We start from the raw sequence: 14,402 nt of genomic DNA, 5'->3' as shown, positions 1-14,402 counted from the left end.
ATCTATCACGTTGGTTAGATAAAAGTTAGGATCAACTTTAATCTATCATCATGTGAGGTTGTCTTATCTCAAGTTTTGGTCATGAAATCTACTTTGGATCATTTCCGAAAGCTTCCTGGTAATACCTATTGGTTCATCTCTCTCTTTTATGGGTCTCTTGGGCTTTGTCCCCAAAGTCCTCATTCCTGGACCTAGTAAAAACCATAAGAGATACTAGTGCAAACCATTTTTGTTGAAAAGGCAAGCAAAACAGTTGTTGATAAATAATACCCCTCCATGAAATTTAGAAAACTTAAAAACAAAAAGAAATTGCCTCTTCATGTGCTTTAAATAGAGATGGTAGTGGTGTCAGCATTATTAAATTTACCTTTTCTTTCTTGATTTAATGAGACTTCTGGTGTTATTTTATTGTAGTTTATTATACAATGTTTTATCTGCATTTTAACCTGTATGTATTTTATACTTTTGAAATTTTCACTTACCATATAATATACCTTTAGAGATGATTTTTGAACTAATAAATCATGTAGCAGTGAATGTTAGGCTGAGAATGAGAACTTTATGGTACCTGATGGTACCTGTTTATGGAATTTGCCCAGAAATTTCTTTAACATCTGTTCAGATGGTGCAGCTCTTATTTACACTTCAGTAAAAGAAAACAAAAATATAGATTTAGTATATAAATACATCGTTCAGAAACTATATGGATTTCCGTATAAGATTCCTGCTGTTGTGGTGGAAAAAGATGCAGTATTTATGTAAGTATACACTTAAATATATTATTTTATCATGTATTGTTGCTATAATTTGATGGGGAGTCATCACTTTCATTTTTGAGGTAAGACCAGTAGACCTTTCCATAATAAGTAGGTGAGAATCTGTTCCTAGACTGTTTTATTTATAACCTGCCCTGACCTATTTATCATTGTCTTTTAGATTTATCTTTTAGAAAAGGGCCTGAACCCTTTTCGAAAGGCCATTTTATTATAGCAATCTGTTGGGTGTATATACAAGTATATCTACTTACTCTTTAATTGGTTATGATTCCATAAAGCACCCAATGTATAATTTAGACATGCTTTTAAAAAGTTATCTGAATAAAATTAGGAGGTAGGAATAATTACCACCAATCACCACTGCCCCCCCAAAAAACTATAATGGCATTTTTAAATAAGGAAGATTGATAATCATTTTAAGTAGAAATTAGTAAACTATGACTTGAGCACTATAATTTAAAAAGCTGATTAGTTTTCCATAACTGGTCAAATTTATTTTCATAAAAATGTTCTCTTTAATGTGATCGTGGCTTGAATGAAAGGGTGACTGTGTAAATGCTTGAAAATTTCTAATGTGTGTTTCTTTCCAGTCCAGCAGGGTGGGATAATGATAAGAAAATAGGAATATTACATGAAAATTTTCAAACATTAAAAGCAGAAGATAATTTTGAAGACATTATAACTAAACCACCCGTTCGAAAGGTAACTGTTTTAGTATATAGTCTCAATACTTCGGCTTTTAAACTGAGGGGGGTCCATAATTTTAAGATTGTCAGGTAGAAAGGTAAAAGGGTTCTCTCAGAGGGGTTTCCGAGTGTAATTTGAGTGCGGGTAATGTGTCATTCAAAATAAAGATCTGTTTTATCACAATATAAATCAGCTGTTCAGTTACTGAGTCATGCCTTAGCCTTTGGCATACTTATATTAGAAAATATTAGTTCAGAGTCCATATTCTAAAGGAAATCATAGATTAGTATGAGTATGTGGATCTTGAACAGTTTGAATAGGTAGAAGCTGTGGACTTGCTAACCTAGAGTTTAGCCAAAAGCCAAGAAAACATTGGGGGAATAATTCCATTAGCTTCTAACCATTGAGGCAGATCTCGGACCTTCTCCACAGTCATGGATTACCTCTGCTACCCAGGAGCTTCCAGTTTCTTATATTGAGATTTAGCCTTCACTGTTACATGTCACTTACTTCTGTTCAATTGGGTTCTAGAAAATATGCTTTCTTCATATATCTTAATTTCATGTTAAGCAGTTTATGGTGTTCTCTAGTTAGCTATTACAGATGTTTCTGAAAAGTTGTATAAAGTGAGTGTTTGTGTATAGTACTTCTCACTGACTTTTAATTTGGATGTTTCGAGAAAAAGTAATTTTGCTCTAACATACAATAAGAGTCTTACTTAAGAATCCAAGCATTTACATTCAGCAGCTGTCTTCTGTTTGTGGGTAATCAGAAATTAGAAAAGTAATGTCAAATGAAAAATCAGTTGGCATGGTATTTGGTTTGGATTTTTATTAAAAGAAATGCACACATCAAAAAGCAATGGTTTTCCCCCGTTTCTCTTTTACCAACAAATTGTGCTTTGTTTTAGTTGTCTTTATTGAGCTATTGTTCAGGCACTAGGTGCTAAGTAGGGGGGTGTGATGTAACATAACATAAATCCATACAGGGGCCATCTCTCAAGTGGTCAGAAGCGTTAAGGAAGCGAAGTGGAGCGGTGGGGAGAAAGGGAGGCCTGGGCCGCTGTTGTTGGCGTGGTTCGGGAGGTCTGTGCTGAGGGGAGAATGGTGAAGGCTGAGGGAACTGGAAGTGCACGTGCCCTGAGGCAGGAATGTGCAGGGGTGCAGAGATGAAAGGCAGAGTTACGGTCTTGTGGGGCCTCACTGGGACTGCAGTTAGGACTTTGGATTTCCTTCTTAGAGGGATGGAAAGTGCTTAGAGGGGGAGTTTGAGTAGAGGAGTGATGTAATCTGACCTAACCTTTTAAAAGGATCACTCTGGCTACTGGGTGGAAAATAGACCAAGTGTGTGTGAAAAGCAACTTGCTCCTGGTTTCCCTGAGATAAGAATGGAATGGCTCTTCTATCTGCTGAATAATTAGGAAAATGAGTTGCAAATGCCCCTGCTTCTACTGTTTCTAGACTTGCTCATTTATGCACTGCTCATTGTTCATTCCAGTTTGTGCATGAGAAGGAAATTATGGCAGAAGACGACCAAGTGTTTCTTATGAAGCTACAGGTACGAAATTACTTAAGAAGCAGACTTAGTATGGTTAATGGGTAAACTCTTATTGTACATAGTTACTTTAAAAATACAGCAATACATGTTATGAATATCTAACCTAGAATTCTTTTGTGTTTTTCAGACCCTTTTAGCAAAGCAACCACCAACTGCAGCTGGCAGGCCTGTGGTCAGTATTACAGATTTTGACAAAATTATTAAAATGCAGTGCAGCCCTAGCCGGTTTATCTTAGTGGTTAGAGTGTTCGCCCATGGACTGAAGGGTCCCTGGTTTGATTCCTGCCAAGGACACATACCCTCGGTTGCAGGCTCGATCCCCGCGCAGGTTGGGGCACATGCAGGAGGCAACCAATTGATGTGTCTCTCGCACATCAATGTTTCTCTCTCTCTCTCTTCCCTTCCACTCTCTGAAAAGCAATGGAAAAAAGATCCTCCGGTGAGGATTAAAAAAAAAATGCAGTGCATACTGCTTTAGCTCTTTATTTCTTAACCAGATACATGTCTCATGTGGGTGCACTTTGATATAAACTTGAACTAAGAATTCTTCTGGAATTTGTGAGATTTTTAAAGATAAACTTTACTCCCTTTTAGATGACTTAAATGGTAAAGATCTATTTTGCAATATTTGTCGTGCCTCGGTTACTGTGCTGAACCTTTATGTGTGTTATTTTATAAATCCTCACAACAGGATATATTGTGGCAGGAACTATTATTAGCCCATCTTGCAGTAGGGGAAATGGAAGCTTTGAAGGACATTGGCTGAGATCACACAGCTGGTAGGATGTCAGGCCACATAGAGACCCAGATCTGACTCTCAAACTTGTATTCATAGCCACCCTTCATTATTCAACACGTTCTTTTTCTGCTGAAGGGAAAATTAGTATTCTAAAATGTGATGGTCCTCTGGTATTTTCTAATAATGAGAACATGATTGCTAAACATTTTTGTCAGTGGTTTGCGGTGTGAAAGAACAGATGAGGTACAGTTGCAAAGTAATTTCTTTTTATAATAAGAAATGTTGTAAAGTTGAAAGTTTTCAGTTTCTATAATCATGGCTTTCCTCTTCTTACATAGGATGCCTCACCAAGAGTCCCAGGAGGCTCCCCTCGAACACCAAACAGATCAGTGTCGTCCAATGTTGCTAGCGTGTCACCCATCCCTGCTGGCTCAAAAAAAATTGATCCAAACATGAAAGGTACATTTCTCTCTTTCTTGGAGAAAACAACACAATACAGTTTACAATAGAAAGAAATCTGCCTAGAATCCCCTTTTACCATAGCAATTTTTATTTTTGTGCAATAGCTTCTAATCTTTGTCTCTGTAGATGTAATCTCATCGTTAATCAGACTGAGAACCATTTTACAGTATAGTCTTAATATGTCATTTCTATGATGTAAGCTTTACGAAAGCTTTGTGTTTATTTAGTCATTCTCCTGTGGTAGGTTATTGAAGGAATTTATGTTTTTATAATAATAGGTTACCTGCTGTTAACAGGAAGAAAAAAACTATATGCATAATCATATAGGAGGATTAGGTAACTTTTTGTAATGCTTGAGGCAGATATTTTTCAAGTTATATTTTTGAAGAACCCCTTTGAAAGCAGAGATACATTAGCAACTAGCATCTGTTTGTTTAAAATGTCTTTGGCCTTTAAAAAAATAATGTTCTAATTTCTAAATAATTATCTTACACTTAATTTTAAAGGTTATTTATATTTTATTTTGTATATGAATAGATTAGAGAAGTACCCAACCTCTAAAGATCAAACTAGACTTGAATTCGGGACATACAGCTCTTAAATTTCAAGTCTATTGTTCATTTTCTGTGTGCGATTATTAAAATAATTTGTAGAAAAACCTGATGTTTTGATTGAAAGTTTTTGTTTTTTGTTCTATAGCTGGAGCTACAAGTGAAGGTGTCCTGGCAAATTTCTTCAATAGTTTGCTGAGTAAAAAGACTGGTTCTCCAGGAGGCCCCAGTGTTGGTGGTGGCAGCCCTGGAGCTGGGGCTGGAGGTGGAAGTAGTGGTTTACCACCATCTGCCAAAAAGTCAGGTATAGTTACCTGGAGCTTTTTAAAAAAAATAGCTTTATTGAAATATAATTTACATACTGTGAAGTTCATTCATTTAAAGTGTACAGTTCAAGTGTGAGTATAGTTACAGAATTCTGCAAACCATCACCATAATCTAATTTTAGAATATTTTCATCTCTCCAAAAAGAAACCTCCAACCTATTAGCAGTTACTCCTTCCCTCCCCAGAAACCCCCAGCCCTAGGCAACACTAATCTGCTTTCTGTCTCTGTGGACTTGCTTATCTGGAGATTTCATATAAATGGAATCATACTCTCTATGGCTTCTTTAACATAATGTTTTCAAGATTCATCCATGTTTCAATATTCCAATATATATACATTTTTTACTGCTGAATGAAATTCCATTGTGTGGGTATGCCACATTTTCGTTACCCATTCATCAGCGGATGGACATTTACATTGTTTCCACTTCCTGGCTGTTGGGAATGTGCTGCTCTGAACTACATTCCCAGCAGCAGGGTCCTGGGGTCCCAGCTGCTCCACATCCTCCTCAGCATCTGTCACTGCCCATCTTTTTGGTTAGAGCGACCCCAGTGTCTGAAGATCCCCGTGTCCGTCAAGGCCTCTCATTGTGATTTTGATTTGCGTTTCCCTGAGGGCTAATGCTGTTGAAAATCTTTTCGTGTGTTTATTGACCATTTGTATATCTTCTTCAGAGAAATGTCCGTTCAGATCCTCTGCCCATTTTTAAATTGGGTTATTTGACTTCTTACTGTTGAGTTTTAGTATTCTTTGAATATCTGTTTACTAGACCCTTACCAGATAAAGGACGTGCAAATGTTTTCCCCCATTGTGTTGGTTGTCCTTTTACTTGATGGTGCCCTTTGTAGCACACAAGTTTTGAATTTTGAACAAGTTTCGTTTATTTTTCTTTTGTTGCTCTTTAAACAGACTTTTTAACCCATTTTCTTTTTTTAATCCCACCTCCTTGCCACCCTTGTTGCAAATACCTGCAGCTACCATGTTTTTGAACCTTTTACAGGTTTCTGGGTATAAATTGAATTACTTTTTGGCTTTTCTTATGGACGGTGTAGAAGATTAAGTTTCTCAGTACTGCTAATTTAGTTACTACTAATCCATCTTCTTTCCGGATTCCAAAATTTTGTTATTTTCTGTTTTACTGTTCTTATTGTCCTACGTCTTTTCTGAAAATATCTTTATGAGATTAAATGATAGGTGCTCGTTCTATTTCCATTCAGACCCCACAATTTAAAATGAGGGAGTTTATTTTTAAATTAGGATGTTTATGTCACTTAGGGGTAACCTAAAAATAAAAGGCCAAATGAGAGGCAACAGCATTTATTTGAGATTCAAAAAAATAGCTATTTAGGAAGCACTGATTCAGGCAGAAACCTGAATAGCTTTAGGAGACAAAGGTCGGGGTATCAGGGCTATTTGTAAGAAAGGGAAGGAGAACAAAGCAACAGCATTTATTTGAGATCCAAAAAAATAGCTGTTCAGGAAGCACTGATGAAGTGAGAAACCTAAATAGTTTTAGGAGACAGAGGTTGGGGGTGTCAGGGCTATTTGTGAGAAAGGGAAGGGGAATAAATAGTAGAAGAAGGCATTTCTATAGGTGCAGATAAGCTAACATAGTGACGCTAATTCTAAAGAGTGTTTTTAATTGTCCGTCCTGTAGTCATAGTAATCTGCTTTCTTGTCTTTGCAAACAGTTGTTTGGGATTTAATGCTGCTTTAGGTCCAGTCCAAGGTTATTTTCTCCTGTTTCAACATTCCAAATGTCGGAGGCATCCTCTGGGATGACAGCTCCAACTCCATTCTAAAGTCGCTTCGTTTGTATTATTTTTTTACATTAGTGTGCTAGAGAAAATTAATGAAAGCATTGGCAGTTTTTTTAATGAAGAGACATTGGTATAAAAGATACTTCAACTTATACCTAAATCTTGTTTCTTTTCCTTCAATGTAGGCCAGAAGCCTGTCCTATCAGATGTTCACGCGGAACTGGACAGAATTACACGAAAACCAGTTACAGTTTCTCCTACAACACCCACATCTCCTACGGAAGGAGAAGCTTCCTGAAGATACCAAATAAAGCCATTTATTCAGTTTTCTGGGATAATGTAAACTTGCCTCTGCCTTTTCCTTCAAGAGTGGAATTAGGGAGCTGGAGTGCTTTATCAGATGGACTAAACTTACGTCTTTTTTTTTTTTTGTGGTTGCCCATTTTTATTAAAGGGAGCTATACAGAAGGAAAATTATTGTTCACTGTGTAGGATTGCTATTTGCATTGCCACTTTGCATAAGAAAATAATTTTGGATTTTGAAAACCTCAAAATTTATAGATCTGAAATACAACCATGTGATCGTATGCTAAAGGCTACTTAAAACATAGGAAGGTTTAGGGAAGGGCAGAAAAGAACATGCTTTGGGCATTTGACTGACTTGGAAGTCTAAGCTTATTTTAGTTAAGACTATTAAAATCAGTTTTTAAAATTATGTGTTAGTTTTACTGGGAAAGAGAAGATAATTATCGTATTTTCCACACAAACATAAATATACCACTACACATGGAATCCACTGAGAAAGCAATCAGATAGCATTTGATACACAAGTCATTGTCTAAATCCATGATCCTGTAACTTTTATCAATACACGATTTCAAAATACTTGCCGAGATTTGTTTTTTTAGCTGAGGAGAAAAGAAAGCACACTGCCTAATGTGTAAAAGAAAAATGCAGAGGTTATTGTGTAAAGCGGTAACAGTCTTTGGATTTGTCTATATATATATGTCATATATGTGTATGTCATATATATATATATGGCTCTGCCTTAATATACCCCTTTTTTTGTTTGTGACTTTCAATTGTAATCAGTTAATAAAGTATTTATTCTCTGCATTCAGGTTCAAATAACTTGTTGCATTCTCTTATATTTAAGGTTTTTTTAAAATCAGATAATATGAATAAGATTTGTTAGTATTTTGAAGTGTTTGACTTAATAGGATTATTAAGCGTTCTGATCTTTCTTCTTGTTTCTAAGAGACTGAGTACATGAGATTCACTATCCTGTAAGTTTCCTTAAGTTGGGAGTTTACCTTGATCAACACATCTTCCCCACGTCTCAAACTGTGGAGTCCTATGTCAGCATACACAGTAGATAAAAATACAGCCTTTTATCATTATCTTACGGGCAGAAGCTGTTTTTAAAAGCTTGGCAAATGCACTGACGCTTAGCTATCTCTCTAACAGGTGAGAACACCTGTTAGGAGTTGCACCTTTTCAAATACTTAGTTTTTAGTGCTTGTTTTAGAACAAGAACAATTTCATCTTACTGAAATTCAACTAAAGAACACTTGTACCTTTGACCTATTGAGTCTTTTCAGATAATTGGAAAATGTGGTTACTATACTTTAAGTTGGTCTTTGTTACTACTTTAAAGTACATATTCTAAAGAATTTTTTTCAACAAAATGTTTGGAGACATTATGTCTACATAATACTTTCATTAGAACCTTAAAATCTGTTTAGTTTTAGAATAGTATTTGGCTCCTAATAGTTGAGTATAAATGCTAAAAATATATGAGAGGGTAATAATTTGTTTCAATGTGGGAACAAACAGGGTGTTCATGGGCATGGAAAAATTAATTTGTAAAAACATTATGTTTGATAAATATGAGATGAAAAATGCCATTGATAAAATCTTTAGTCCAGAAAACGCTCTACAATCATAGTGTGTAAAGACCAATTTTTCTAAACAAGTACTTGATGAAGTAAGTGAAACTACTGAAGAAAAGAAAATTGTAGACTGTGCATGGTGTGCTACTTGGCTATGGCTGCTGTGTGTGCATGTTTAGACCAACCCATTTCTGTGTGACATGAGAGATATGTTAGGAAATCCTTGAAAGTGATTGAGTTGTTACCTGAAATGACTGTAATTATTCACTTTACATGGGATTCAGTTTTAACTGATCTAAAACCCTGTGTTTACCATCTTTAAACCTAAAACCTGTTTTTGTCCCAATTTTGCAAGCTATTTTTTTTGGTTTGTTTTTAAGCACTTTTTATTGACACTCAGTACCAGGTAAGGCTTTGTGGTAGGATTGCTTGGGGTTGGCAGGGTTCCCTGTCACCCAGACACCAAACTGGGCCCCACCCTCCCCCAGGAAATCAGACGATCCCACCTGTCTTCATCGCATCTCTTACGCAAGTAATCAAACTGTTCTGGACTAAAAGGACAACCAATGGATTATAGAAACAAGGAGGCTAAGTGATCCATAGTCTTACTCCCCCCTCTTACCCCCCCAAATACAATTCAGGACTGAACTTGCACCAGATGCAGAAACCCTGGAACAAAAGGCATCATGAACATTCCTTTGCCATTGAGCCCTCTGCTGGTGTAAATGAAATGTGGAGGTTGGCGATTTTGTTTGCTTATCCTCAAGACTAGTTCAGTCGGGAGGGCGAGGGGCGTTTCCATCATACCTAGAAAATCTCTGACCCGAACTTCTCTTTGTTTCTCTGGCACCCTTGTCTACTTCGAGTTGTTTGGAAACGTTGCCGAGGAAAACGTGAGACTCTTTCTTTCCTTCCATCACACATCCTGTGCTCTCCTTCAAGCACCTGAGGTTATCAATGAGATTGAGGATGTGGGGGTGCTCTCTAAACTGTACAGTGTTACACAAATGTGAGTGTTTATAGCCAGCAGGGAAGGGATTTTAATTTACATACAGGTAATTTAAATGCTAGTATGTAAATACTAGTCCCATGAGTAAATTATTCAGGCAAGCATGCTGTTGATATAAAAAACATCCAAACCTGTAGAAAATACTTGAGTTTATTTGAGCCACAGTGGCGGGCAGCAAGATCTCAACTGCCCTGGAGAGTAACAGTTTTGCAGCTGCTCTATGCAGTTGAAATTAAGGAAGGGATGCACGGAAGATTACGTGAAAGTGGGAGGAAATGAGGTAGAGATTGAATTTAAGATGATCGGATATAAGACGATGTGCTCTTCTGAGGGTGAAATCAAAGGGTTGTTAACCTAGATGCACCAAAACAATGGACAGGGCTTGGGTAAGGCAAAGATAAACCTTTTATTAAAAAGCCCTATGCCTGGGGCATGACTCCCCACCATGACCTGCCCAGTTAGGAATTTATGATCCGATCACTCTGTGAGGTTACTTGCCATAGAACCTCGTTTTTTGGGTCCACAATACTCAGCTACCTCCTCTAAATATATTAGTGTAATTAGACCACTTCTGAAAAGCCCGTTGCCTTGTGTACTTCTTTCCAGCTCTCTGAACACTGTTCCTCTGGCCCCTCTTCACCTTCTCTCCCACTCCCACAAAGTTCTAGCCTCAATCTTCTTTCTGTAAGTTCAGCCCTTTCACACTTGCATGGCTCTGTCAGTTCTGTGAGTATCTCCCACAGGCTGTATCTCCTCCAACGCTCCAGGTCCATATTTGAAATTATCTACCAAGGACTCCACTCGGAGCCCTCTGGGGCTGCAGCCTCAGTCCCGATCTGAGCTCTCGGTCTTGCCTTTATTAGACAAAGGATTCAAAAGCTGGAAATAAGGCGAAAGGATCACTGAGTGCAATTTCGATGCCCGATGTCATAAGAGAGCAGTGGTTCTCAAAGCGCGGCCCTGGACCAGCAGGACCAGCAGCACTTGGGAACTTGCTAGAAATGCAGCTTCTCAGGTTCTCCAGAGATCTACTGAATCAGAAACTCTGGGGGTGAGGTCCAGAAATATACGGTCGCACAAGCCCTCCATGTGATTCTGATGATCAAACCAGTCTCGAAATCTCACTAGTTTTACCCCCCTCCACAGCTTTGCTTGGAGCCACCCCCGCTGTTTCCATGATTAATGCCCCAGTTGAAGCCCTATTCCCACTTTCCTGAATTTTTACAACAGCCCCAACCTGGCTCTTCGAAATCAATCCAGTTTACACGAGGCTGCTGGAAAAATATCCCCAAGGAAGAACATGGGTCGTTTCACTTCCCTACCGGAACCCTCACTGTTCAACAAAGGAAATCCCCAGATCCTTAGCCTGATTTGTCAGGCCTTCCACAACTTGACCCCAAGCTTATCTTTCCTATTTGTCCTTAATAATAACTTCCATAATCTGTGCCAATATGCACTCTGGTTACCTTCCTTCTTATTGCCCCTCTAGAGGCCTGTAACACCCCTTCCTGTGTCCACAAGTCCAAACCTAAGTAATTGTTAACCCCCAGCTTGAAGCTCCCCCCACCCATGCTGATCCTTTAATTCTAAGTTATTCCTCTCAGCTGTGCATTCCCAATAATTTAATTTCTCTCTTTTATGGCGCATACCACTTTCTATTCTGGGACATGGTCCTTTATGGATGCTTCTGTGGTCTTCTTGTAGGACAGCCTCTAAGACCCAACTTTGTATCCACACTGTTACCTATCTGTGCGTATATTGATAAGAGCCAGTGACATTTTTGAGCAGGAGCTGCTGAAAAATGTAAATCTCAACTGAAAAAGCAGTACCAAATTAGTTTTTGAATGTATAAAATCTCACCATAGTATATTTTCCTAAACTATCTTTTTGTGACTATTTTCTTTCCCTCATTTAAAAATATTAACTATTTAACATAAAAGGAGGAAAATGAATATTTTTCAAATTTAAATGACTCTTCCTTCTATTTGGTGTATCTTTTCTTCATAAATAAGATTTCTCATTTCAGTGCGGCAAGCCCCAGCATTTCACTGTTTAGTGTTATTTATTCATTAATGAAGATGACAGTTTTCTGTGTGGATACATTCATCAAAAGGGCTCCCTAAAATCTTTATTTGGTCTTTTAATTTATTAAGAAAACATAAGTGACAAATACTTTTTTTTTTTTTTTTTTTAACTGGGAGCCCAAATCAATCAAGGCAAAGGAAGTATGGCACATCTGCTGTATCCTACCCAATGGCCTTCATTCCCATCACATTATAATACAATGTTCCTCCATATGAATGGCTTTCTCATCAGTAACACCTGGAGAGCTTGTTACAAAAAGTATGTTCCCGAGCCCTACCCAAATTCAGACCCTTTGGAGCTGGATTCTAAGAATCTCTGTTTTTTAGTCGAACTCACAGTTGATTCTTATGCACCCTGAAGTTTGTGACTCACAGGTTAAAATCTTTTTTTTTTTTAAATATCTTTATTGATTTCAGAGAGAGGAAGGGAGAGGGAGAGATAGAAACACCAATGATGAGAGAGTCATTGATGGGCTGCCTCCTGCACGCCCCCTACTGGGGATCGAGCCCCCAACCAGGGAATGTGCCCTGACCGGGAATCGAACCCTGGTCGCCTAGAGCCTAGGTCGACGCTCAACTGCTGAGCCATGCCAGCCGGGCTCACTGGCTGAATTCTTATCCTGTTCTAAAGTCAAACAAAAGCAGACACCCTATAGAACTGCCCAAGTGCACCTTAAACAAACCAAGAGGGTTGAGAGACTTTGTTCACCTTCTCTCCTTTCTCAAAGTGTCCCTTTTCTTTATAATTTTCCCTCAGCGTTTTAGTTTGAAATTGTTCAAACACATGGAAAAGTTGAAACAATTGTACAGTGGACACTTATAAACTACACCATGAACAGGTTACTACAGTCTATCCTTTTATCCGTCTCTCTATTGGATGAATCTGAAAGTAAATTTCAGATACCAGTAGCGTCTCATTTGGGATGGTGGTGACTTGAAGAACAACAGGACAGTGAGTCCTTGTAGCCCTGGTGAAAACACAGTGGCCTCATTCTATTGGACAGAATCGGTGGCTGCTTGGCCTCGGCAGCACATTTAGAATGCGTTTAATCAAAGACAGAAGGATAGCTTTGGCTGGCTATAGGCAGCTCCCACAAAGTAATATCTTACTTGTCTCTATTCATTTGAATGAGAGCTTTTGTTTGGTTTCTGGAAGAAGAAAGGGGGGTTTGGGAGAGAAGATAAACGTGGAAGCAGGTGCCAGCAGTTACCCCTCCCCTCTTCCATGGATTTTGAGTCTCTAATGGAGAGATGGGTTAGAAGCCGAGGTTTGCTAGCTTAGCAGTTAGCAGCAAGATTTCAAGTCAGACTGCCTAGGCCTGCATTCCCGCTGCCCCTGGCTGTCTGACCTGGGATGTGATCTTCAGCCTCTGGGCCTGTTTTCTCATCTGAAAAATGGAAGTAATCACAGTGCCTACATTATATTGTTGTGGAGAAAATATGTGTGCCTGACATGTAATGCAATCAATTTCAGGTGCTAAAATATAACTACCTTCCTTGATGAGTTTCCATAATTTCATACACAATTAATATACACGATCGTAGCAGCTGACCAAGAAAGAGACAAGTAAACGAAATGATGTTGATAAGTAAACCTAAGCGAAGTTAAAGAGGTGCCGAAGGCAGCAAGCCTCAAAGTCCTTCCAGACAACCCACTTCACTTAAAATGAAACCCAATTTCTTCCCTTGCCCTGTGAGGCCCATACATTATCGGGCCTCTGCCCACATCTCCAATTTCATCTCCTCTTCTCCCTTGGGCAGCCCTAGTCACACCAGTCTTTGGTTTCAGAATGAGCCAAGCTCCTTTGGTTCTCAGGACCTGTGCACCTCCTGTTCCTTTCTGTGAAAGTCTCTCCCCACATCTTTTTTATTTTTTCTCTCCCGATACTTAAAGACCAAAGCCCATGCCGTCGTCAGACCCCTCAGGTTCTTCTATCTTTGCCCCCACTTTGGGGCAGCAGGGGTGGAGGGGCAGGACCCCCCGCGGGTGCAGCACCAGCTGCTGGGGCAGGCCCACCAGCCCCCACATTGCAGAGGCGGCTCCCAATGCTGACCTTGGCCGGAGCCTTTGCAAACAAACCTGGCCAGAAGGGTTCAACACTGACACCAGCTGCTTTAATGATCTTACCCTCGGTCACCGTCACCTCGTGGTGGTGCAGGGGCAGGGCCGAGTAGACCCACGCGAGCACCGAGACGGAGGCTGTGGTGCGGGCGAGCCGCGGGCGAGCGCTGTCCCGAGCGGTGCCAGCGGCCGGATGAACCCCAACGCGGCCTTCGCTTCCTCGGAAGGACCAAGCACCTTACCAGCAGCTGGGGAAAAGGGGGCGATCCTTTTTTAATTTTTATTTTGTTATTGATTTTAGAGAGAGAGAGAGAGGGAGAGAAACACTGACTTGCTGTTCCGCTTATTTATGCAGTCATTGGTTGCTTCTTATACATGCCCTGGCCCGGATGGAACCTACAACCTTGGCCAAGGGGGGGATGCTCGAATCAACTGAGCGACCAGGGGTTCCCCAGAGCTCTTCGCGGCGCTCCAGGGGGTGGGTGAGGCCAGCGGG

The 14,402-nt window shown here is 39.5% G+C and overlaps 1 protein-coding gene and 1 pseudogene across 2 annotated transcripts in view; one reads left to right on the top strand and one right to left on the bottom strand.

Annotated features, from left to right (window-relative positions):
- The window catches only part of DYNC1LI1 (dynein cytoplasmic 1 light intermediate chain 1), a 28,551-nt gene extending 20,576 nt beyond the window's left edge, over positions 1-7,975 (top strand). Inside the window, exons 7-13 of the mRNA XM_081159944.1 lie at positions 623-758; positions 1,367-1,478; positions 2,961-3,020; positions 3,148-3,192; positions 4,098-4,218; positions 4,921-5,076; positions 7,045-7,975. Coding sequence (XP_081016070.1) covers positions 623-758; positions 1,367-1,478; positions 2,961-3,020; positions 3,148-3,192; positions 4,098-4,218; positions 4,921-5,076; positions 7,045-7,157 — 743 coding nt within the window. The 3' untranslated portion in view covers positions 7,158-7,975. The remainder of the gene's footprint in view (positions 1-622; positions 759-1,366; positions 1,479-2,960; positions 3,021-3,147; positions 3,193-4,097; positions 4,219-4,920; positions 5,077-7,044) is intronic.
- A 5,757-nt stretch (positions 7,976-13,732) lies between these two features.
- On the bottom strand, positions 13,733-14,283 carry LOC308567539 (large ribosomal subunit protein P1 pseudogene; annotated as a pseudogene). The gene is made up of 2 exons: positions 14,273-14,283; positions 13,733-14,121 (listed from the first exon to the last, which is right to left on the bottom strand). The product of its transcript is annotated as a large ribosomal subunit protein P1 pseudogene (transcript).
- Positions 14,284-14,402: the final 119 nt, after the last annotated feature.

The sequence above is a fragment of the Miniopterus schreibersii genome (assembly GCF_964146895.1).
Source record: "Miniopterus schreibersii genome assembly, chromosome: 15".
Lineage (NCBI taxonomy): Eukaryota > Metazoa > Chordata > Mammalia > Chiroptera > Miniopteridae > Miniopterus > Miniopterus schreibersii.
This window is presented reverse-complemented; position numbering and strand designations above follow the sequence as displayed.